The sequence below is a fragment of the Apteryx mantelli genome, chromosome 9 (assembly GCF_036417845.1).
Source record: "Apteryx mantelli isolate bAptMan1 chromosome 9, bAptMan1.hap1, whole genome shotgun sequence".
Lineage (NCBI taxonomy): Eukaryota > Metazoa > Chordata > Aves > Apterygiformes > Apterygidae > Apteryx > Apteryx mantelli.
This window is the reverse complement of record NC_089986.1, coordinates 1,110,878-1,133,473: the sequence shown is the minus strand read 5'-3', so window position 1 is coordinate 1,133,473 and position 22,596 is coordinate 1,110,878. Positions and strand designations below refer to the sequence as shown.

Here is a 22,596-nt window from a genome sequence, read left to right as displayed (position 1 = left end):
GAAGTTTCTAGCTTCTTTGCTGGACCTGATAAACATCTCTAGAAGTTTGTCAGCTTTTGCAAACTGTACCAATATACATGGGTCAGGTCACAGAATATATTTTCTCTTCTTACAAACCTTGTAGCTGCCAGATCAGGGTATCTTTGTACCTGACAGATTGCATATCCATGTAAATGATACATTACAGTTCAAGCAGAAGTTATGGGGTTGATGCAGAAATTATTGGCTAAGATCTGCTATTTCATGCTCTTCAGGAAATTATCACAATATATTCCCATTTTAAGATCCAACTTTGTAATCAAGTCTGCAACTAATCTGGACATTACAGACTAGAACTGTGTTACCTGCACTGTATATTTAACATGATATGCATTGCAGAAGAAAAAACTGAAGACTGGTATAGAGCTTTTTTTTTCTTGAAATAAATTATGTCCCTTCAGTTATGCAAATATGTGAATAAATTAAAAATGCATGCAAAAGAAAGTGGTGGAACTTTTAACCTGGTATAGAAAAATGTAATTAAGAAAGAGAACTTTTATTAGGGCAATTTCACTTTATTTTTCCATACAGCAAGGTCAACTATAGCAGTAATAATAAAATAAGCATAAAAACAAATTGCAGCCCAGGACAGAGTACATAATTTGGAGCAACTACAAGCAAAAAGTAAGTCTGTGATTACATAATAGTAAAACCAAGCACATCTGTCCTTTCAGCAGATGAAAGTTGCAGGGTTGCAAGTAAGTGCAACTTTATTAATTATTCAGTGTGAGTACTGGAGATACCAGATAAAATAATGGCCAAATCACTTTTTCTTTCCAGCTTTGGCATATATAATGACAAGGTTTCTTGAATGCTTTTCATTAAAACAGTAAAATTCCATAGGGTTTTTTTTTCACCTGCTAAAAGAACAGGACCACTACAGCAATAAAAAATAATCACATAACAACTACAGCTACGGTGTGCTGTTTGGTTTGCCTGTTCATGATTTAACTCTTTTGTGAAAGTCAGTATTTGTTTTGAAGAATCTTTTTTTGTGAACAATAAACCACTGAAATTGTCAGAAACTGGTTTGAATAGTATATATCTTTAATATAGTTTTTTTGATACTTTAAACATGCAGTAGTTTTTGAATAATGTACGGAATATTTGATCCATGATTTCACCTTGATGGTTTGAAGTACCTGCTTTTTTTTTCTTTTTTTTCTTTTTTTTTTATTAATGATTTTCAGGCAGATTTGAACCAGTGGAGCTTTTGTCAGTCATGAGATCTTGGAAGGATGGCATATCTTTCCAGCTGAAAAAATCCTGGCAAACTACAAGCTGTCCACATAAAGCAAAGCAACTTTTTTGAAGGGGTATGGAGTGCTAACTCTGTGCCACTTTTGCAAGCAATTTTGTTCAGCCTGTCATTTTATTAGCCTTAACAAAACTCCTTGTAATTATAGACATTTTTATTCAAAATAAGATCTTACTATTATACAGGTTTCTCTCTTTTTTGACTATATACAGAAGTGCAAAAAGTCAACCTTCTCTCTATACGTTCCCACATGCTAAACTGCAGCATAATCAACCCTCAAGAGTTTGCACACACACACTATAATTCTTGTTACGTAAACTTTGAGTATTTGGATTATCAACAAAAAGTCCCTTGATCTATTGATTATGCAGCTTATTTATAACAAGGCCTGATATTCAGGGATTTCAAAAAATATTTAAACAATATTTTAACATTTGAAATGGATACAGTAGAAAATAAATTTTATTCTAATATCTAGGAACTAGATTTTCTCATAATAACTAATTACAAACAAAATAAATCATCAAAATATTACTCAATTGTCTGCCAGGATTGTTGCGATAGCAACAACTTAACTTCTTACTTAGCAATGATTATATAATTATAAGATATCCATATAAAAGATCTTTGTTCTTTTAATGAAAACTAGACAAGAACTAACAATGACTGACATTCTTACATTGTAATATTAAATCAGTAAAATATAAATCATTTAGTTAACAATAATACGAATACTCATATGACACTACATGTAAATTCAAAACTGAGTATGTTATGAAGAAAACTACTTTTTTTTTGTATTTTGAAAAAGTCATCAGTAAACTCTAATAAAACAAAATTCTATAAACTGAAATGGTATTCAACTGGTAATAGAAAATGAAAACAATCTAATAAATGTAAGAAATAAAAACTACACTTTTAACAAGAAAAAAATAAGTAATATTCTATAATGTTAAGTAACTACAATAACATGTGAAGTCACCTATACTTTCTTAACACGATTGAAATTACATTGGTATGGGTTTTAACCCGTAATGTAATAATCTAAGGCTTTAATAGATGTACAGTACAATCAGTAAAATCAACACATCATTCTTATACTATAAAGCATCTCTCTCAAGCATAAAAACTTGCAGTAAACTTGGAAGTATGGAGAGTTCTACAACTGAACTCGCGCTTCTTCCACTCCACGCTATACTACCAGTGACCTGGCCCCCACTTCAGCACTTTGCTGAACAGAGCAAAAAATATCCTTTACTAGCTGCAACATCCAAACCACAAAAAGGAATTCCTTTGGATGAATCCATTCTTAAAACTTGAATGCACATCTATTTTTTTTTTTTATTTTGTAAAGGCTTTCTAAGGCTATAAGCAGTTAATCTGAACAAAAAAAAATCACATATAAAACTCACCCAAGTAGTTAACCCACCCACTTTCTATGCTAATTAACATCTCCATTTTTTTCATATTTTGGTTTGTCATGCATCTGATGTCAGTGCTTCTTTTGTCTTTGTTTAGAGTCACTATTTAAAGCGTGACTTTGATGAAGTAAAAGTGAAACCCATCTCTGCAAAGCATTTATAGTCCTTTTGACTTTTGACAGAGGCTATAAATAGAAGCAAAATAAGTTCCTCAAACATTTGTTACTGTGTCTCAGAAATGGCTTCTCCCTTTCGTATATCATGTTATACAGTAAAATATGCATAAATATTACACTACAATGCCTTAGAATAGTTTATATATATGTCCAGTATGTGTTAATTTGTACGGATAGAGTATCTTTCTTGTGCTGTCTACTGTTACTGTAAGGAATAATTGGCCATTTCTGAGACAGCTTTGGTTTTGAAACAGAATGGTGCCCTTTGACTGATTAGTAATAATAAAGTAAGTGAAAATGTGGCTCTGAAAATAACACTGCAGAAATAATACTCTAATTTGATGTACAGTCTATGGCACTTCATGAGAATCCTTAACAACATGGTACTTAAAGCCATTGATGTGCTTTAAAATATACACAGTTGTGGTTTTGCTTGGCACATTCATCTCTGTCAGATACCTCTCTTACCACTTCTTACAATCTATTACATTAAAAATATTACTCTTAAACAAAAATTACTGTGCATGCACGCTCTCATCTATAATGGCAATTTTAAATACAAGGTGCACCTTTGTTATTTGTAAACCTTGAAAGAAATAAACTTACTTTAAAAAATTATATCTTGGTCTACAGACGTACCAATACATAATAGATTTATGGTTACATCATAGTCTGTCTTTTCAAGGTGACATACACGATTATGTAGGAAATAGACTACATATGCATATTCAAATACATATGCATACTTTCTGTGCTAGAAAAGATAGACAATGTTGTAGTTTTTAGACAATAAGATCACCTCAGCACAAATATCAATTAAATGTACAAAGTATATAGGCAACAGTGTGCAGTGGATTTCCAAGTTCTTGTTTCATCTTGTTAACATGCAATGTGTGGATGTCTTACTGCTGAGGGAGTTTCCGAGTGTTGCTTGACGGTATATACATTATGGCTAATGAGCTTGTCCTTTTCTCAACCCAAACACACTGTCCTTTTCTCTTTAGTTATGATCTGGAAAGGAAAAAAGAGAAATCATTTTCAGCATTTTATTTACAGATTTCATTTAGCACCACACGGGCCCAAACTTTGCAGTTGCAACACAAGGGAAATTTGTCACTGAATATCGGGCAATTTTGTATCCAAAAACCTGCAGGATTTCCCTTCAAATAATGTCCTCATAGCAGAGGTGGACTTTACAGACAAATTGTGCAGTGATAAAAGCACAGAATAAAATGGCTTCCCAGTCTTCCTGAGCCTACTACCGTGGTATCACAATTTTGGGGAACAGTTTCCCCACTTCCAAAGCTCAGAACCTGTAAGGCAGAGATTCCCATAAAAACTGCTGTGTGAGCACTGCTGGAAAAGCCATGTGCTTCTCTCTCTTCCCAGGTCCTGTTGCCACCGCCCATGTAAAATCTGGGAACCCAACCAATATTTGAGAGGCACCTAACATCTTTAAGGATCTGGGCCCTATATCCCCAAGATAATTTTTCATACTTAACTACCCATCTAGTACAGCTATTTCTCTGGTCTCTGTTGTCTGTCATACAAGAGAGACCTCTCAGGAGTGATTCCTCCTCCGCCTCAGGAGGGTGTCTAAAACAGGAACACTCCTATCCCCCAGCTGACTGTAGAGGGAAGCTCGATAACAAGTTTAGGCTACCGATGAGAAGCATCCTGCCTGAGTCACTTAAGCTGTTCAAAAATGTTTATGCTTGGCTGAAAGGAATAACTATTATTCTAAACCTATTACGGCAAATCAGTTAAGCCTTATCCTAAATAATAATTCCATTCTGGTTAAACCATCCCATAATAACACAGCAGAAATGGAGTATAGAAGAGAGAACATCAATACAAATCACAAGCTATCCTAGGGGAGGTGATGGTGCAGCTGATGACCTTGATTACAAGATGCAATTTAGTGACAGATGGGAAACTACAGTTTACTCATAGAAAGATACAGGAGAAAAAAATCTTTCAAGCTTAGGCACACAAACCTAGATTTCAAGCTTTGTGGGAAGAAAGCCTGCAGTATACAAAGTTGACATACACCACCTGAAACCACAGTTCATACCAAAACAATGCAAGTGTAACCTCAGCCTGTATTCTGTGTGACCTCTCTTTGCCACGTAACCTAGGCCTCAAAAATACTGCATGTAACGTATCATAATTTGACAGTCTGTGCTCAAGAGAAATCAGGCCTGAGTTAGATGACTAAGCCCATAATTTCACAGATGCTGACTTTTCGGAGATTTAAAATTAGTTCTTTCTGAAGACAGCTTAACATAACCACCTACCTCCTAGACCTGGCCCTTGGCTCATGTCAGTGGTTGGAGCCATCACCCTCTATATGAAATGCTAATTTTAGAGTCTCTGATTTCACTATTCCAAAGTGCAGCTATACATATGATGCATTCCTTCTATATGTACAAAGTACTACCTACATCTGGTCTAACACACTAGTTAATGGGGTCACTGTTAATTATGGGATCTCCATTCAGTGAAGAATTATGTAAGAATCCCAATTAATGCCAAGCCTAACAGCTCTGCATTGCAGACTGCTAAATTCTAGACAGAAACTCACAACACAATCACTTCTCCACTTTTGTAAAAAAATCTTTTTGGACAACATTTTTGTAGGATAAAGCTTCAGTTCAGAAATCTCAGTGGCTGGTTAATGTCAAGAATATGCATGTCAATGGGATTTCAGTCTTTCCCCCATATTTTGTATGTTTTCTTTAAAAGAAAATAAAAACATTGTGTCTCTGAAAAAGACAAATTATGCACATATACAGAGTATGAAAACTGCAAGCAACAACACATTGGAAACTTACTGTTTGATGACAAAATGTCTACATCTGTGTAACATACTTGTGGCTAGTCAGATGTTCGGCAGATATTATGGGTATCTACAGGTAAAAAATTTAAACAATGAATAACATGTGCAATGAGCCAACCCAGAGACAGAGCATTTTGCTATAGAACATAACAGTTCAGAAAAGTGAGGATCAGCTGTGAGTTGGTGGATTTTATATTGTAACTATAAGTTAAAGTCAACTTAAGTGCTACAGTAGCAACTTAAAACTGGAAAACATTGTGTTAAGCACTATTTGACAAATATAAATAAGTATTATTGGTTGTTTAGGAAATAAGAGAAGTTAAAATCTACAAAAGTTCATGCAGTGCAGTAATTGAAAACAGCCCTTTTTGTTGGCCTACACAAAGTTCTGTGATATCAGTGTGTCATTTAAAATGATAAATTCTATAATGACATTGTTTCAGCCTGATTTTGAGAAGTGTTCCCTGCTTTCATTGTCTGGGTTCTTGAATGCCAAACCTAAGATGCCCTGAGCTTGATTTTCACAGCTGGTGAAAATCCAACAGTCGAGAAGAGCTGTGTGCTCTTTCCACAGCCACAAGGCATCATGGTTGATCAACTGAAAAGCTGAGACCCCCCAAATCAGTGAAACAATTCTCAAAATGTTAATATGTGTAAACAGAATTCACTACATGGCTCTCCTGAAATGTCCCATCAACATTAAAAAAAAATTAAAATCACAGTATATTACAAGCATTACAAATAAGCGAGTGTATATTCTACATCTCATTTTTGGATCCTGGTCTTGCAACGCTCTGATGTGTGGTACACAGACTAAAGTCAATGGGAGTGAGTCTAAACAGACCTTGCAGACCAGGCCCTTAACACGGCAAAACAACAGTACATACAAATATTAGAAGAACTGCGAATAATCTTGCATTACAAACAGGACCAGGAAGTCCAGCTGAGGAAGCAAATAGACGAGTACAGGAAAACATGCTTGGGCGTATGACATAAAATTGATTTGTATGATTACAAACAGCTGTCGAACTTGAAAAGATTCTTTTTCCTAATGGATATTAAGGCTGATCTGTTAACCCATATGAGAAAGGGAAGGCGGAGGTATATTCTTAATTAAATACCTTACAGGTCAAGGTGTTTTTTCCACCCCTTGTGCCCTCTCCTCCCCTAGCAACTTCACACAATTCTACAACATTGCCAACTTGTACAGAAATGTGCTTCAAGCAAAATGAAGCTTCTCATACCATTTTTTCCTACTGCTGCAGGAGAGGCTGTTGCACCCAACTGTGTAGAAGCATCAGGGATAGTGCTGTCGAAACATACCAAGGACCTTCAACACCAGTCAATGAAGATGAAGGGCCAGATCTTAAGACTTTCGGCATGCATGCACATTGCATTGTGTGGCATTAAATAATTTCAGCATTGCTCACATAGTATATACATATATTTGTTATATATGTATATATTGAGGTTTGGCTGCAGTACTTTACTAAGTGTGTTATGAAGTTCCAGGGAGGATATGCATGAAATGGTCAGATTCTACAACAGAAAGTTTCCCTGTAATCTATTTGGGAAAGTGCATTATAATTTAGACAGAGGGGATTTAAAAAAATAAAGATTTTTTCTGTGGTTTGGCTTGTTCTTGCGACTCTCTGGACTTACGGAAGATGTAAAGACAAATACTTTAATGAACTGCGCTGTGCAATGAATTACAATATTAAGATCCTTTGGCATACAGGTGGTTGGTTGCTTTGTTACACAGAGGTAATCATTCCTATCAACTAGTTTTCCAAGGTATGAAGTAAGTCTTATGCTGGTTTAAATATGTGAGAGACACTTACTCAGTAAAACATTTCTCACGAGCACAAAGTGCTGCTTCCTAAGCAAATTAATCTGAATATTGTCTGGAATTTTAAAATATCCAGTTCACTTCTGAGACTTGGGATGTGCACACCTACATACCACTGCAGTGGTAAAATTTTTGGAATAATATTTTTGAGAGATCGGTTTGGAGGGTCACCAAAGAACATACAGCTAGCCTTAGCACAAAATGGTAGTGCTCAACGGGCAAAGGTGGGAAGGCTCAAGGCCAAACACTCTGGGCCTAATCCTGTGAGAGCCTCCAGCACTTGTTACCTTGGGTGGAAATGCTGCGCACCAGCACACTGGCAGAGAGGCTGGGGACACCCGCCTCTGCAGGAGCAGGCTCCTTTCTTCTACAGGTAGCACCCGCTTTACAGGTGCACTTAAACCGTAAGTTCAGAGGTGCAAGTCTAATAGGTTGCAGGTGCAGCTACTACCATTTAATGTCTGACTGCAGCTGCAAACCTGACTGAACTTTATGATGTGATTTAAAACCATTTATGGAGTTAGCCCTAATGACCTCAGTTGGAGCTGAGTCTGCCTTAAATATTGACATTTATTCCCAGAATTAATTGCAAATACAGAATCACACCTACAAAATACTAAAGTAAAGAAAATGTTTTCCTCCCTTTTCTAAAAGGCATACGTGTCATTTTCACTGAGTTGAGAGTAATACTTGCACCTTAGACCGGAATTTGATGGTTTAATGACATAAGGCAATTCTGACTTTCTAGTAAATCTTACAAAAATCATTTGTTTTCTTAAGAGAAATCAGATGGTCTTTTGAAAGTTTTTGTTGTTACATTTTCAGCTAGATGTACTACAAAAATCTGCATTTTTGAGAAGCTAGTGAAATAAAAACAATAGGCCAATTCTATTCTCAGGTGAAGCTTCAGTTGGTATGTGTGGGAATTACACCTAATCTGGCCCCTAACGCTTATCTTTAGAATATAGCTTGTGGCTTTTCTGGGGGGATCTATACTTACTTATTTAGTAAAGCATTACTCTTTTTTTCATAAAATATATCCAAACATGGCAACAATCACGATAGCTATTTAGAAATAAAACCAGATTTTAATGCACATTTTATTAACTGAAATTTGTATATTGTAAAAAGTAATCAGCCCTTCCCTAGCAGAATCACAAGTTGAAACCAAAGGCTTAATCTAAGTTTCTGTGTGGCCCATGCTCAAATGTTTTGTTTTGCTTTTGGAAGAGCTGAAGAGAGTCAGAACATGCTCAGACTGTTAAAATTCTGATCCTGCAATCCCTCTGCACAAAATTTTTACTGGTTTTGATTGGTGTTCTGCATTAAAAGGAACTGTGGGCTTCACGTAAATAGAAATGACTAATGGGTTCCGCGTATTATCCCTTTCTCTTTACATCTGTGAGAGCAGAAATAAGCAGCACGGCCCATAAATGTTAAGACTGAGTCAGAAACTCTATTATCAATTATTTTTAGCATCAGAAATGGAACTGCAGCACCTTTTGAGCATGGATAAAGGCTTATTAAGCTATGCTGCAGATCTGAGAGAGAATGTGTAGGCCAACAAGAGGTAAAATCAAAACCCCCATGCTCATTAAAAGCACCAATTTCAAGTTGTCTGTAAGGAACAAAGCTGTAAATTAGCAAACCTGGTTGGCTGTGGCTGTTGCAGCGAAGGGAACACTTGTGGCAGATGTTGTTGCTGCAGACACAGTGGCTGGCGTAGCACCGTGCACCATGGGAACTTTCGGAAGGAAAATCATATAAGCAAACATACAGAAGAGTGTAGCAGTATGGGAACCAGAGCGACATGTGGTAGGATAATTGAGCATGGTATTTATCACAGCAAAAAGCCCGGGACATCATTGCCAGCGCGTGACATGCAACCACAGTGCAAAGCAGGACAACATTCCAGGGAGAAAGAGGGAAGGAAAATGAAAGAGAAAAAAAGGGGAAAATGCTTGTTACCATCAAATCAAGAAAACTGACACAAACAAGCTTAATCATTTCAATACAAAAATCAACAGAAGAATTTAAAAATGCCCTTATAATTACAATTTTTTTCTATAAAAAAATTCAACCCAAATATTTACTGCACACAAAAATTAATCTTGTTGAAGGACAGTATATTTCTATGTTGCTATAGTAAGATACAGTCTTTTATTTAACACAAGATAGTTCTAAACACTGGAACTCATAGTCCAATCAAAATCCACCAAGGAACGATGTGCAATTCAAACAACTACTATACAAAATTAACGACGTCTATGTATCCATGTCAATTAAATAAAACAATTGCATTTAATTGACAGGTGTTAGTGCAGGAGGCTAAGGGAAATGGATTGGCACAAAAGCTATAAGTTAAAATCTAGCAGTGGATTTTGAGGGTCCGTGAGCTGCACCACAGGTTTAAGATAATCAAGAAACAAAGCTGGCACCTACCAACACTTGTAGCGGGTGTCATGCACAATATTGAGCCTGCCCATCATGCATTGCAACAGGAAGGTGGATTTGGAAAGGGAAAAGAATTAAAACAACCCATCACACGTGTAATTAGAAAATTTCATTTGAACAAAGAAGAAAAATTGTTATTATGGGAACAGTGGCATGTAACTGTCAGCACAATCAAATCATACAATAGCACAGTGATCCATTAGAACTAGTCTTCAGTGAAGGGAAAAAAGTTATTGAACTGTGTGCTGGTATATTTTGTTTGCCTTTATTTCAGTCTAACACTATTAAATATTAATATGACTAAGAAAACTTTCTTTAGGTTAGTTTTATAATTCTTTTTGTCTTAAATCGTTTTGCCTTTTGACACAAGCTTTGTAATGGTCTTTAACCTGGTTTCCTCAGCTGAAAAGAAATACTTAAAAGTTGCAACTGCCTAAGGTAACTGAGGGCCACACCTGACACTACACTGGGATACACAGAATAACTGGAGTGAGGCACTAGCATTGCTTTGGCCCTCTTTCCCCAAAACTGCTTGGGAAATGTAGCGCAAGGCTGTGCTTTGCCAGTGGAGGAAGGAAGACGACAGGGCTTAAGTGAGGCTTTCCTATTCTGCTGCAGACTGATTTTTGCTGGGGGCAGCTTAGCTCTCTTTTCCCCAGGTCCCCCAAGGGCAGCTGCGGCCAAGAGGCATCTGGCCCTCCCCGGGCTCCTTGCTCCAGGTTTGCAGAAGGCTGACTGAGCCACCGGGAGCAAAAGTCTTCCTAGCATGGGTTGCAGTTACCTCCGAGTCACTCTGACATGACTTTCCTCATCGACAGCAATGATCTGATCTATATGATTTCACTACCTCAAATCTTACTGTTCCGATATGTTTAGGTAATATATATGCCAAAAAGAAAAAAAAGGGTGAATCTGGCATACAGTGTTTTCTGTAGTATTTGCTATCCCCCTGTGAGCTGCCAGTGAAGTGACTAATTTACTCTGGCTGTGCTCATGTCTGTTTGCTTAGTATGCATGTCAAAGGAATTATGAAACAGGTAAGCCTCCCATGCAGCACACAGCAATATCTAAGAATACTTGTTTGGCATTTTTTTTTCCACCATGGGACATATTTAAATCTTCTGGTGTCTGGGCCACTGGACTATAGCAGAATGGCACCAATTTACTAATTGCCCAGCAATAATGATGGTCTCACAACCTACAGTTCTCTTTAGGCTGCATCTTGTGGATTCTTCATTGCAACTACATAGCCAATAGGAGTATGGTGTTTTTAGGAACATTAAGGTGTCAATTTTTAAATGCACTAAGTTGGTAATTCTGTTTATTCTACATAGCAAAATGCCCTCCTTCACACTGAATTCAGAACTTTCAGTTTTTTATTTCAATATTATAGATAAAGGATTCAAACAGTTATGTTTCAGAATATCCATTTTTATTTAACACACATTTGATTTATTAATACTGCTAATTATTCTGACACAGCAGAAATTAAAATAAATTCTGAAATCTAGGAACAGAGATCGCAATGGAAATAGAAATATATTCTAGAAGACTGTCAGTGGGAGCTACTGCAATACTGTTTCCTTGACATTATGTGACAGTAACAAGGGGAACAGGAAATTGCTTTAGCTGGTGCCAAATAGTGGCTTGCAAAATCTCAAGAGCATTTAACTAAGCAGCAAAAATGTCAATATTATTACTGCTGGAGACAAGGTTACTCTCTGTCATCACTGTACTTTAAGGCTATGAAGAAAATGGCATAATTATGTTTTCTAATTATTCTTCTATTTCTGTGTCACGGAAAAGAGTGAAAATATTCATGAAGAAAGGTTAAAAGTAGGATAGCTTTCCTGACTTCTCCATATGTGAATCATTGCTAAAGTCAATGGAACTGCTTATAAGATAAAGAAATGGAGAAAACTTTTGCTTAAAGTGCTAATAAGACTACTTTCTCAGTCATATTTATGACTCCTCTATGGTGTCAATGAAGTTGCACAGAAGAACATTTGAATTCTGTGTCTCTAAAGAAGTGCCCTATTTATAAGGTTGTGCATACTTAATTATATCTAGAATATTACATCACTCCATGCATTATTAAGTCTACATGCTAAAAACAAGTTAGATTTTCATAATGACTCTTTGAAATGTCACTGTAAAGCTTTTCAGCTCAAAATTTTAGTCTGAGTTATCATCATTAACCTTATAACCAGTGCACACAGTTTTGAAAGGGAATTGCAGCAAATGAACATAAGGCAGCAATGAAAATACTAGCTAGGGTGCAATAACTTGCAAATATGAAGACATAATGCTGTATGACCCTCTTACCAATAATAAAAATAATTTTTGCTATGACCTTAATATTCATCTTGACTTCAAAAGCTTTGAATCACTAATGAGAATGTATGAATAGTAAATGTGCAGTTTCAAATGTTCCCTAGATTTTCAGCACAAAGCAGAATTTTAATTCAAGCATGTGCTCAGTTAAGTGATCATAACTTCACAACCAGATTATTTCTGCAGTGTAATAAAGCTATTTTGATGAGGATTCTACTTTCACTGGGATTTTAAGCAATTTCTTCTCTTCCCCCTCTCACATTGTTTCTCTCAGTCTACTTATATCAGAGCAGTCTACAAAATCCTACTTAAAAATATCACTGTGGACAGCATCAGTACTACCACTTAGGCGAACAGTTAGAGACTAAGCCTGATCTTTCCCTCCCTAACGCTTTGGAGGAGAACAGTGGTTTTACACAGATCCAGAAGACCCATGGAGGGAAGTGTTTATACAGGTATCTCTTTAGGAAAGCATCTGTGGCTTGATTGAGTCACGACAATGAGAAAACAAGTTCTCTTGTGCTGAAGCAGCAGCAAGTACCTAGATGCGCAATGTACTGACTTAATGGCAAAGCTGGCATATGCCTTTCCATTACTGGCTACTGGGAGCAACTCCCCTGCTGCAGTTCTCCCCCTTGCAGTTGCATCAGTGCAACAGCTTCTGGGAGGATCCTGTAAACCAGATCACTTTCTTCTGGAGGATTACTCTTCCCAAAGACTGTTCAGTCACCTGGCTCACATGGACAGGCCAGGAACAGAGGTATCAGCACAACTGAGGAGGCAGTGACTGAGGCACAGGGCGGGAACAGACACTGGGGCAGGAACTTCATCCCGTTGCACGTGGGAGATCTCTCTCTGCACATACCACCATGCCCTCAGCCAGCTCACCATTACTGCAGGACAAAGAGCAGGTACAGAAGTAGTGAATGCAAAGCGACCGGTGCTCTGCAAGTTCACAGCCCCACAGTGAAACGGTCCCCTGCATGTCTGCCTAAGCATCAAAAGTTGGCAGCCAGGACTGAAGTACTACGCTGTGAACGTATATTAAGTTGTGCAGAGCCTCTTCATTAGGCAGACTAACTTAACTTACTTCAGTGATCTAGACAACCGGAAACTGTATTTTTTTCATCAAAAGCATCTGCAGCTAAAATACTTAGTCCTCCTTTAGCCAAGGATTCACATAATTCTTAAAATTAAACCTCCCTTTGTAGACGAGGCTCAAGAGCCCTGCAGGGTTCAGATTCACCCACTGGGAATTGCGTATCAGCTATGGTATTCAAATTTCTCCCTAAATACGAATCTGAGTGAAGGAGCATCCGCAGCATTGTTGCAGCCGCCAGCTCTTCTCCACACCTGCAGCTGGCCTGTCCCATGCAGGTCCCCAAGCTCTCCTTACCACAGAGGACAACACTTCCACGGCACCCAGAGAACAGGTTCTCTCAAGGGATGCAACACATTCCCTGCCATGGATGCTCCCATTAGTTGCCTTCACACACCCCTGCGTACAGGCAGCCAAAATCAAGCCTGCAGTTTGAAAGAGGTATCCAGGTTTTGGAAAATAAACAGAAAACTCTCTAGGGTGAAACATCAGGAGTGAAATGCCCTACAGACAAGAGGGTCCAGCTAAGGCCCTCCACCGCGGTACACACCTGTAACACATAACATCTGGGAGCATCCTTGCCCTCTAGACCTGCTGTATTTTGATACACAGCAGATGAAGCAACTGAGAACAAATACTAATAATCACACGCTGGGTGCCTGAACTTGAAAAAATGTTACTTTAATCCAGACTCCAGTGAACTAACCTGTCTCCGTTCCGAGGCAGCGGAACTGAGGACACCCACAAGCTTTGTGCTGCCTTGTTGGCTCTTGGGGACTGACAGAGAAACCCTATTTCCAAAGCTGTGCCAAGGAGATGATAATGCACAAACAGAACTGATGCTAGCTAACTTTAACTCAGTCATAACATAACTGGAAAAAACTAAAAAAGACCAGGTGGAAAAAAAATTCAAACTTTAGGAAAGGTATTAGACTCTGGGAAAGCTAAAACTGATGCTGTTTGAAAAATGTAAAAACAGAATTAGTAGAGTAGCTCAGGCTAAGAAAACTCTGACTATTCTTTAGTTGACCACTTCAGTAGTCAAGAAAATTCAAAAGAAGCATCAAGAATCACTATGCAAACTCCCGTAAGTTTCGAGATTTGCCTGAATACGAACTGAGGTATGTTGTGTACAGTTACTGACAAGAAAGATCCTGGTGAATTATGTAAGGCAAACGAGGTCTGAGGCATACAAAGGTATAATAGTAAGTTATATATATAATAGTACATTACACCTAATCAAAGCTTCTAAGCTCAAAGGGCTGTCGTGTAGTGTAATAGTGTTGAGTACTTCTGGAAATCATCCAGCCCCCATTGATTTCATGGAAGTGGGAAATTTGCATAGTTTACTGACTACTTCAGTTATGCTTTGCCAAAACAAATCTGAGAAATTGTTTAGTATCTACAGGGTGGACTGTGATCATATAGGCATTTTTATATATATTTTAACATGTGGGCTAGAGACCTGACCTCACTTAATCAGAGACTTTCTATCGACTCCAGCAAGCTTCACAACAAGCTGTGTTTACTAATACATTTTAGTGATTGCAATGAATTTTTGGAATTTAAATAAGTTATTATGATGTACTACATGAAGCAACTATTCTTTCTGTGCCATTTAAATTATTTATGTTGATTATATGACAGACTGTGCCATTAAGAAAGAATAGTAAAAGGTACTGTACCAAATGCCTGGGAACATACTTCTCAAAAATGTTTAGGATAAAATCTTTACATTTGCTGGGGTAAAAATTCAATTGTTTAGTTTTCTTTTCTTCCCCCCTAGCTACTCTGCATTACAAAGGGCCATCCTTGTGGACATCTGCACATTTTTTGAGTACAGATGTACCAAATGTCTTCTTTTTATTACATACCTCCTGGAATGACAGTGGTATTTTAATGCAAGGTTCATGTGTAAAAAACTAACTCTGATGTGTCAATATAGGCATAAATTCATGTAATGTACTAGAAATGTGCTTTTTTATGAAGTGTTGCTTGCAGAACCGAAATGTATACTCAGACTTTAAGTCTCTGTTGCTCAAGAGTTCCATCTGCTTCAGAGGGACTCTGCGCATGTGAGTAGCACAGGCATCAATCCGTCAGCAATGCCACTAGAATAATTTGGGCCGTTCTTGAGTAAAAACAAGTGCACCTCAAGTTTTGCTTAGTCCGAAATCAACACTGAGGCTTCAGTGGTAGAGGCCTGAACCTTGATTTTTTGTAGCTTCACGAGTAGCTTATCTGCGAGACTGCCTGTCTGTGCGTTTTATGATCACTGCACAATAATTAAAACCCAAACTTTCAGGTCTGACTCAGAACAACTGTTGCTAAGCACATTAAGGCAAAGGGGTCTTACAGCAAACAGAAACAAATACGACAGCTGCGGAGATGTGTAATAAAGTAAAGTTAATCAGGGGAAAGAGGAACGAGACAAAAGACTTTGTATTCTGATCTGGAGGGACAGAGCACGATGCTGATTTTCCTATCAGGTGGGAAAAGGCCCGCCCCGCGTCCAGGACAGGCGCACGAGCCCGGGCCCCGGGCGGGCAGCGCTGCCGTGGCGCCTTATCGCAGCCTGGGACGGCACCTGACGATAGCCGCGCCAGCTGCACCGGCGCCTTTAGCCATTTACCGCTGAAAGCAAACGGTTATTTTCCTCACGTGTTCTTTTCCGGAATTTCCCCCTCTCCCTCCCCAGGGAAAGCCGGGCGAGGAGCACTTACCTGGTGGGAGAAAGGCCGTATGCTGCTGCAACTGCATGTTGGCGAGAGCTTGCTGGTATTGGAAAATACCAGTGTTAAAGACTGCGGTGGCACCATTGGTTTTTTCAAGCGCAGGCCTCTTTGGTAACGGGGGGAGTACGGCTTGAGGAATTCCCTGAATGGTGGATGAGTATAAAAATGAAGTCCAGTAAAAAAAAAAAAAAAAGAAAAAAAAGAAGAGTGGTGGTGGTGGGGGGTAGGGCAGGTGTGGAGGAGGATGGGAGGGAGGGAGAAGAAAAAGGGAAAAAGAAAAATCAGTAGAGGCAAAAAACCCCCCAGGCAGCACCATGTTTATCCATGAGCAAGCAAGCGGCGTAGCGGACTGAACTACCAAATAAAAGGCAAGGTGAAGCTTTTCGGGGGAGCACCACTTCAGCCTACCACTGGAGCGCCGCGCGGGTGAACGCGCCGCGCCGCGCCGTGGGGCTCCCGGGGCGGGGAGGCGAGCGGCCCCCACGCGGCCCCGCGCGCCGGGTTAATCGCCGCCTCGCAGAGCGGGGCAGGGGCGCCGGGGCCGCGTCGGGGCCCCCCCCGGCGCCCCCCGAGGCATGCAAACGCCGCGCCGCGCCGCCGCCATCGCCGCACTGCCGCCGCCGCCGCGCCGCGCTCCGCGCCACAAGCCATGCCAGCCCCCGGGCGGGGCCGGGCCGGGCCGCCGCCAGCCGGTCCCAGCCGGTCGCGGGCGGTTCCGGGCGGCCCGAGCCGGCCCCGCCCCGCCCGCCGGCCCGCGCTGCCTACAGCTACATGCCAAGCTAAAAGGTGAAAGGTCATAGTACCAGGTCAAAGGTTGCCTCGAGGGGTCGCTTCAGTGATTTGACAGCCGACTGAGTCTTAATTAGCAGGCAGCGAGCACATGATGGCAATGGGCCAGTGGGGTTCAAGCGCATTAACATAAACAGCAAGCAGAGGTGCGTCATGGGGGCAGCAGTGCATTTTTGGGGGGGTGAGAAAAAACAAATAAAAAACAAATCATCGGAATGCCATATACAACGGATAACAAGACTAAGCATGCACAGTAAAGGCACTACCGAGGCGTTACGGGGAGCCCCTCCGTGGCGTTAATTACGAGCAGGCCCGCTGGCGGGAGGGGGGTGGGGGGGGGCGCGGCGGCGCGGAGCGCGAGAGCCCGCATTTTTGCTCAAGTATCCGTAAACCAGCGCAGAAAAAGGCCTCTCGCGCGGGCGGGCGACCAGGCGCCGCGCGACGCTCTTTCACGTGAAGCAGCGTCCCAACGGCCGGATTACGTAGAACGCAGGACGCGTTACAGCAAATGATAAAAACGGGCTCCTTGGCGCTGATCTAGGCGACCGCACCGAGAATTTGCCTACAGGATACATTTTTTTTTGGAAGCCTGCACCTACTCGTTTTTAGTGCTTTCGAGTATGCTGCGGTGTGCCTACTCCATGGAATTGCCATATTCAACCATTCCCAGTTGTGCAATTATTCATTACGCCATAAGGATATTTAAGACAAACAAAACAATATATAGTTAAAACTTCCCTAAATAATATTCGAGTCTGCTCACTAGAAAACCAGTTCCTAAGTAGTTCCAGATCTGAGTGTCGAAACTGAGAAATATTTTAAAGCGTAAGTGCGGGTGGTGCAAAACAGCACTCAAGCAAAAGCTGGGGGAGGGGGGATAAATTTAGCGCAGAATATTATTAATACAGTAAGATCGATTTCAAACTGGAGCTCTACAAACACGGACTTACAGTAACTCGTAAATATGGATTTGTATCTATCTATCTATGCGACTAGATAGATACAGATCTACCCACACACAAACGTATGATAAACTATAGATACATATACGTACGCACACACACACACGTATGTACACATATATGTACGTATAGATACTGTATACATCAGCAGCCAAAATTGGTGAAATATTCAACGGTCTGAAACTACTTAAGAGCAGATCTGGCATCGCATGCTGTGAGAGCTCATTGCACTGGGCAGTGACCGGGATACCTGAACAAACATATCTTCAGCAAGTATAGCTAAAATGGGCAAATTATTTTCTCTCGTCAACAAGCGTACGTTTTAAACGCGTTTTCTGCACTCACCATGGCAGCTGCAGTGGCTGCTGCCTGGGCAGCTGCAGCTTGGTTAACCTGGTACTGGGCAGCCTTGATCTTGGCTTGCAGATGTGCGGGAGGGTGGAAATATTTGCACTTTTCCCGGGAGCATCTCCCTTTGATGTAATCCATGCAGACGGTAACGGTGTTGTCGTTGGTGTCGATCATCGCGCTGTCCGCGGGATGGGCGAACCGGCAGTCGTTCTCGCCCCTGTTGCAATTGCCACGCTGATACTCTCGACACACCTGCGACAGCATCAGAAGAAAGTCACTTAGCTCGGGTTACGGGCGTCGCGGGCGCAGCACGGCGCTCAAGACAGACAGCGCAGGACGCAGCCGGCATTTTCGGAAAATCTTTCAGAATAAAACACAGTTTTCAGCTACGCAAAGGACACGCAACTGCGACGATATAACAGGCTTTGGTCAGCAAGCCACCTCTGATGTCAAAACATGTACAGGAGCGCTGGTGTAATGAACCAAGCATACAGACGTTTTTATTTTGGCTCCAGCGTGGCAGCGTTTCGCGGTTTTGTTTGTTTTTGAAGAAGCACGCTCGCGACTTAAATCGGAGGGACCCTCCTGAACACAGCAGCAGCCCAGAGCAGCCGCCCCTCACCACGATCCAGCCGCGCTCCTAGCGTTCAGAGCAGCGAGCGTGGTGTCATTAGGGCAACGGTCCGCAGTCACCGTGAGGACGGCTGTACCGATGGCCCCGGAGCAGCGGCCGGGCGCGCGGCGCCGCAGCACACCCACGCCTTCCACGCTTTTGCCACGAGAGGGCAACCCAAAACTCGCAACGGCGGCCGGGCGCCTCTCCCTCTGCCCGGTTTTAGCTCCGCGGCACCCGTGGGAGGGGGGTCGCCGGTGGGAAAGAGCTCAGGGCCCGGCCGAGCAGGCAGCCGCCTCGCCGCGGTGCTGATGCTGCGTCGCAGCCGCCCGGCGCAGCCGACGGCAGCCGAAAGCGGGCGGAGGAAGCCGTCCGGCACCGGCGCATCGCCCTGCCCCGGCCCCACTGTGGGGCTGCCGCGCCGGCACAAATCCCCCCCCTGCGTCCCCCAGTCACACGCAAACTTTCACGTCCTCGTTACCGGTGCAACAACTGTTGCCTCCTTTCTCATTAGCCTTGAAAATCCTAAATTTAAAATATGATGTTTTCTTTTTTTTATTGTTGGCTATTTTCAGATTGCAAACAAAAGCGAGCTTCTCGGTTTCCAAGAGGCTTTAGGAAACAGAGAGGGACAAAAGCAAGTAACTTTGTATAAAAATAAAGCCCATCTAGTAGATGGAATTTCCTTTTAAAGGTGGGTGCCCATGAGCTTGGATCATCAGTATTTCCTCAAGAACCTTGGCTCCGATCCCTGTAACAAACCAAATTTGGCTGTTTTTTGGTTTCCGTCCATGCGAGGGCTTTAGCTGCTTTTTAACCCCTGCGCTGCTCGAGGCAGCGGCTGCCCGGCGAAGGGACGCCGCCGAGGGACAGCAGCAGTGCCTCCTGCGAACCCTCTCTCCGGAAACATCCGTTTCGCCTCGGCCTCTCCCTGTTTATGCATATGCATTATGCATATGACCCTGTTTATAGCATTTTTCCGTGTGGCGACAAAGGCTGTGGCTCTGTGCTCAGCAGCGGGGCCAAACAGGCCAGTTAAGGCACCTCTGTTCCTCCTGCCCGTTCCCGTGGCCGTAGGGCTCACAGCTCGGTGCCTGCAGGACGCAGGTTTGGTAGCGCAAGCGGAGTGGATTGGGCAAATTCCTCTGCTGGAAAATCGTCGTTTGTGCGCTAGGTGACTTTTCAGCCGGATCCGCTCCCTGGTCTAGCCCGCCCTGTAGCGGCACGCGCTGCCATGCCAGCCAGCACGGCGCAGGCAGTGACGGGGGCCCCAGCCACCAGACGGATGCGGGTTTGCTTCTCGTGTGCGCTGCGTGCTAGCACAGGCCGTGCTCGGACGAGACTCCGGTCCCTCTCGCTCCCACGTGTGCGCCAAGCGGAGCGGGCATCCACCTGCTTCTCACCCCCTGCCCGCCTTACGCCAGTCTCCCTCACGGTCTAGGGGTACCGTCCGGGCCACGAAACAACGCCTTTTCCCCAAACATAGGCCTCCTGAGTAGACAAAAATGGATGATCTCATTCGATTAGTTGCTTATGGTCTAAACTGAAGACTCTTGCTCCGAAAATGGAGGAAAGCCTGCAGCTGCTGCGAGTTCGCTGCCTTCGGTCATCACCCTGAACTGCATCTCAGACCCGCTCCTCGTGCAACCTGGAGCTACTCAGTTAATACCTGACCTCGTATACTTACATATTTATATAAATACAGAGAGCAAGAGAAAGAGGATGCATCCCACTAGATAAGCTAATTTTATCATGGTTAAAAGCCAAAGAAAAATGACCAGAAAACTGAAATAGTTAGGCAGATAAAGACAATCTTTGACATGTACACAGCAAACTTTCACACAGCTGTGATGCGGTAGCTAAGATAATGCAATGAATGATTCTCTCACAGCCCTCTTTAACAGATATCTGAATTATGGGTAACAGTAATCAGACACAAACCATAATACTGCCAGTCATTTTAATCTGTGTGACGAGGAATGGCTTTCCACCACCACGATGCTATCCAAGAATGTCCAGCAGTTTCCAATTCGTGTTTATTTACAAACAAGCATTGAAAAGGATGTTGTTTTTTGCCACAGGCACACAGTAATATATCGTCCATCTGCTTACGTAGAGAGAGGCATGGAAGCATGATATTCGGTCTAGTCTTTCCAATCTGGAGAGCTTTTATTTATTTATTTATTTTTACGTAACCCTGTAATTAATATCATAATTTTCAGCTCAGTAACTTAAGAAGCATAAACTAAAGACAGACGTTGTACTGGAAGGCACATGTTCTAGAGCAGGAGTCTAGCTCGTCTGCAAAGAAATCCGACTCAGGCACCAGGGCCGGACTATTACTGATTCCTCCTTTAGAATATCTGAGGCAGACCCCAGGCCGACAGGCTTTGCTCGCTTGCTCTGTGGGCTGGGTTTATTTTGCATTGCCCTCCTGGCATTCACGCTGCCCCCCTTCGGTGGGCAGACACCTGCATCACAACCTCTGCTGCGCCAGAGGTCCTACGCTGCTCACCCAAACGCTGCACGGAAATTTGGCTGGAGGGACACCGACAGTGCAGCTCGGGTCCCTGCCCTGCCGTGAACACGTCGTACCTCTTGGCTCCTTCTCTGCGTTGAACGGAATATGGCAAGATCGGGGACACAGGGCACGCTGCTATCCGGTATGTTTTGAACGTTTAAACCAACATACTGGCACTGCTAGATCAGCCTTTCTTGTTACCCAAGGTCGGAAAATCTCCAAGAACTTCTAAGCTGCCTCTTTGGGGCAAAAGATGGTACAATGAAACAAGCAGGAAAGAGCAGCTCGAAGAACTGATGGTGGCCGTTCTCGAGTATTTCTAAAAGAAAACGATAGCATTCAAATCAAAGTACATGCTTTTTAAAAAAAATGAAACGGTTAGGTAACCCCTTTCTGTCTCATTTCCTTGTTTTTATCTGGTTCTTTTCTACTTCGCTAAAAGAGCCATACTTTTGTTCAAGATACTTCCGGCAGAAGCGGAATGGGAGGAAAGCCGTCGCAGCCATGAAATTTCCACCCTGCCAGCCAGATTCCTTACAGGAGGGGCGGATTGCACCGAGCACCCAAATGTCTGCGTGCTATCCGAAAAAAACGCCAAGGTCCAAATACCTGTGAAACCAATCCTGCTACTAGCAGCAGTCACTGACTTTATCCTAAGATATTCATATTTATTCAGGAGACCATACACGTTATCTGACAGGTCTGTGTTGTCTGGCTGCTTCCCTTAAAATTCTAGATATATTTATTAAGAGCTTTCAACTGTGGAAGCGCCCAGTAAAGTATCTCGAGCATGTGTGCTAACTTAATTAATGGTAAAGTACATCGTTCTTGAAAATATGTATTTAAAATTCTAAACAGAACAAATCATATTCCAAGATTAGATACTAACATCATAGCAGTTATTTTTTTCAAGGGACAGTTCATTCCAAGGGAGAGAGCTAAGCCATATAAAGCTCTGTAATCATGTAGAAACAAATGACAAGAAGAACAGTAGCAACCTCCCTGGAAGAGCAGGTAAATACAGACTCCGCTGAACCTGCCAGCTTCTTTGACAAGCAAGAGCCAGATCACGTAAAATCTTTCGACTCGGTTCTGCATTTTTATAATCAATACCCTGTATTATAAAAATGATTTGCTCATTCAATATTCATATACT

General features: G+C 41.9%; 1 protein-coding gene across 9 annotated transcripts in view; it reads right to left on the bottom strand.

Annotated features, from left to right (window-relative positions):
* Positions 1-516: 516 nt before the first annotated feature.
* The window catches only part of MBNL1 (muscleblind like splicing regulator 1), a 111,185-nt gene continuing 89,105 nt past the window's right edge, over positions 517-22,596 (bottom strand). For 6 of the 9 annotated variants that reach the window (XM_067301538.1, XM_067301545.1, XM_067301541.1 and 3 more), the window contains 7 exons: positions 18,301-18,558; positions 17,008-17,061; positions 16,193-16,346; positions 10,025-10,060; positions 9,232-9,326; positions 5,729-5,803; positions 517-3,905 (listed from right to left, as the gene is read on the bottom strand). In XM_067301538.1, coding sequence (XP_067157639.1) covers positions 5,747-5,803; positions 9,232-9,326; positions 10,025-10,060; positions 16,193-16,346; positions 17,008-17,061; positions 18,301-18,558 — 654 coding nt within the window. In that variant the 3' untranslated portion in view covers positions 517-3,905; positions 5,729-5,746. The remainder of the gene's footprint in view (positions 3,906-5,728; positions 5,804-9,231; positions 9,327-10,024; positions 10,061-16,192; positions 16,347-17,007; positions 17,062-18,300; positions 18,559-22,596) is intronic. The other 3 variants (XM_067301542.1, XM_067301543.1, XM_067301544.1) reach the window with 3 other exon arrangements.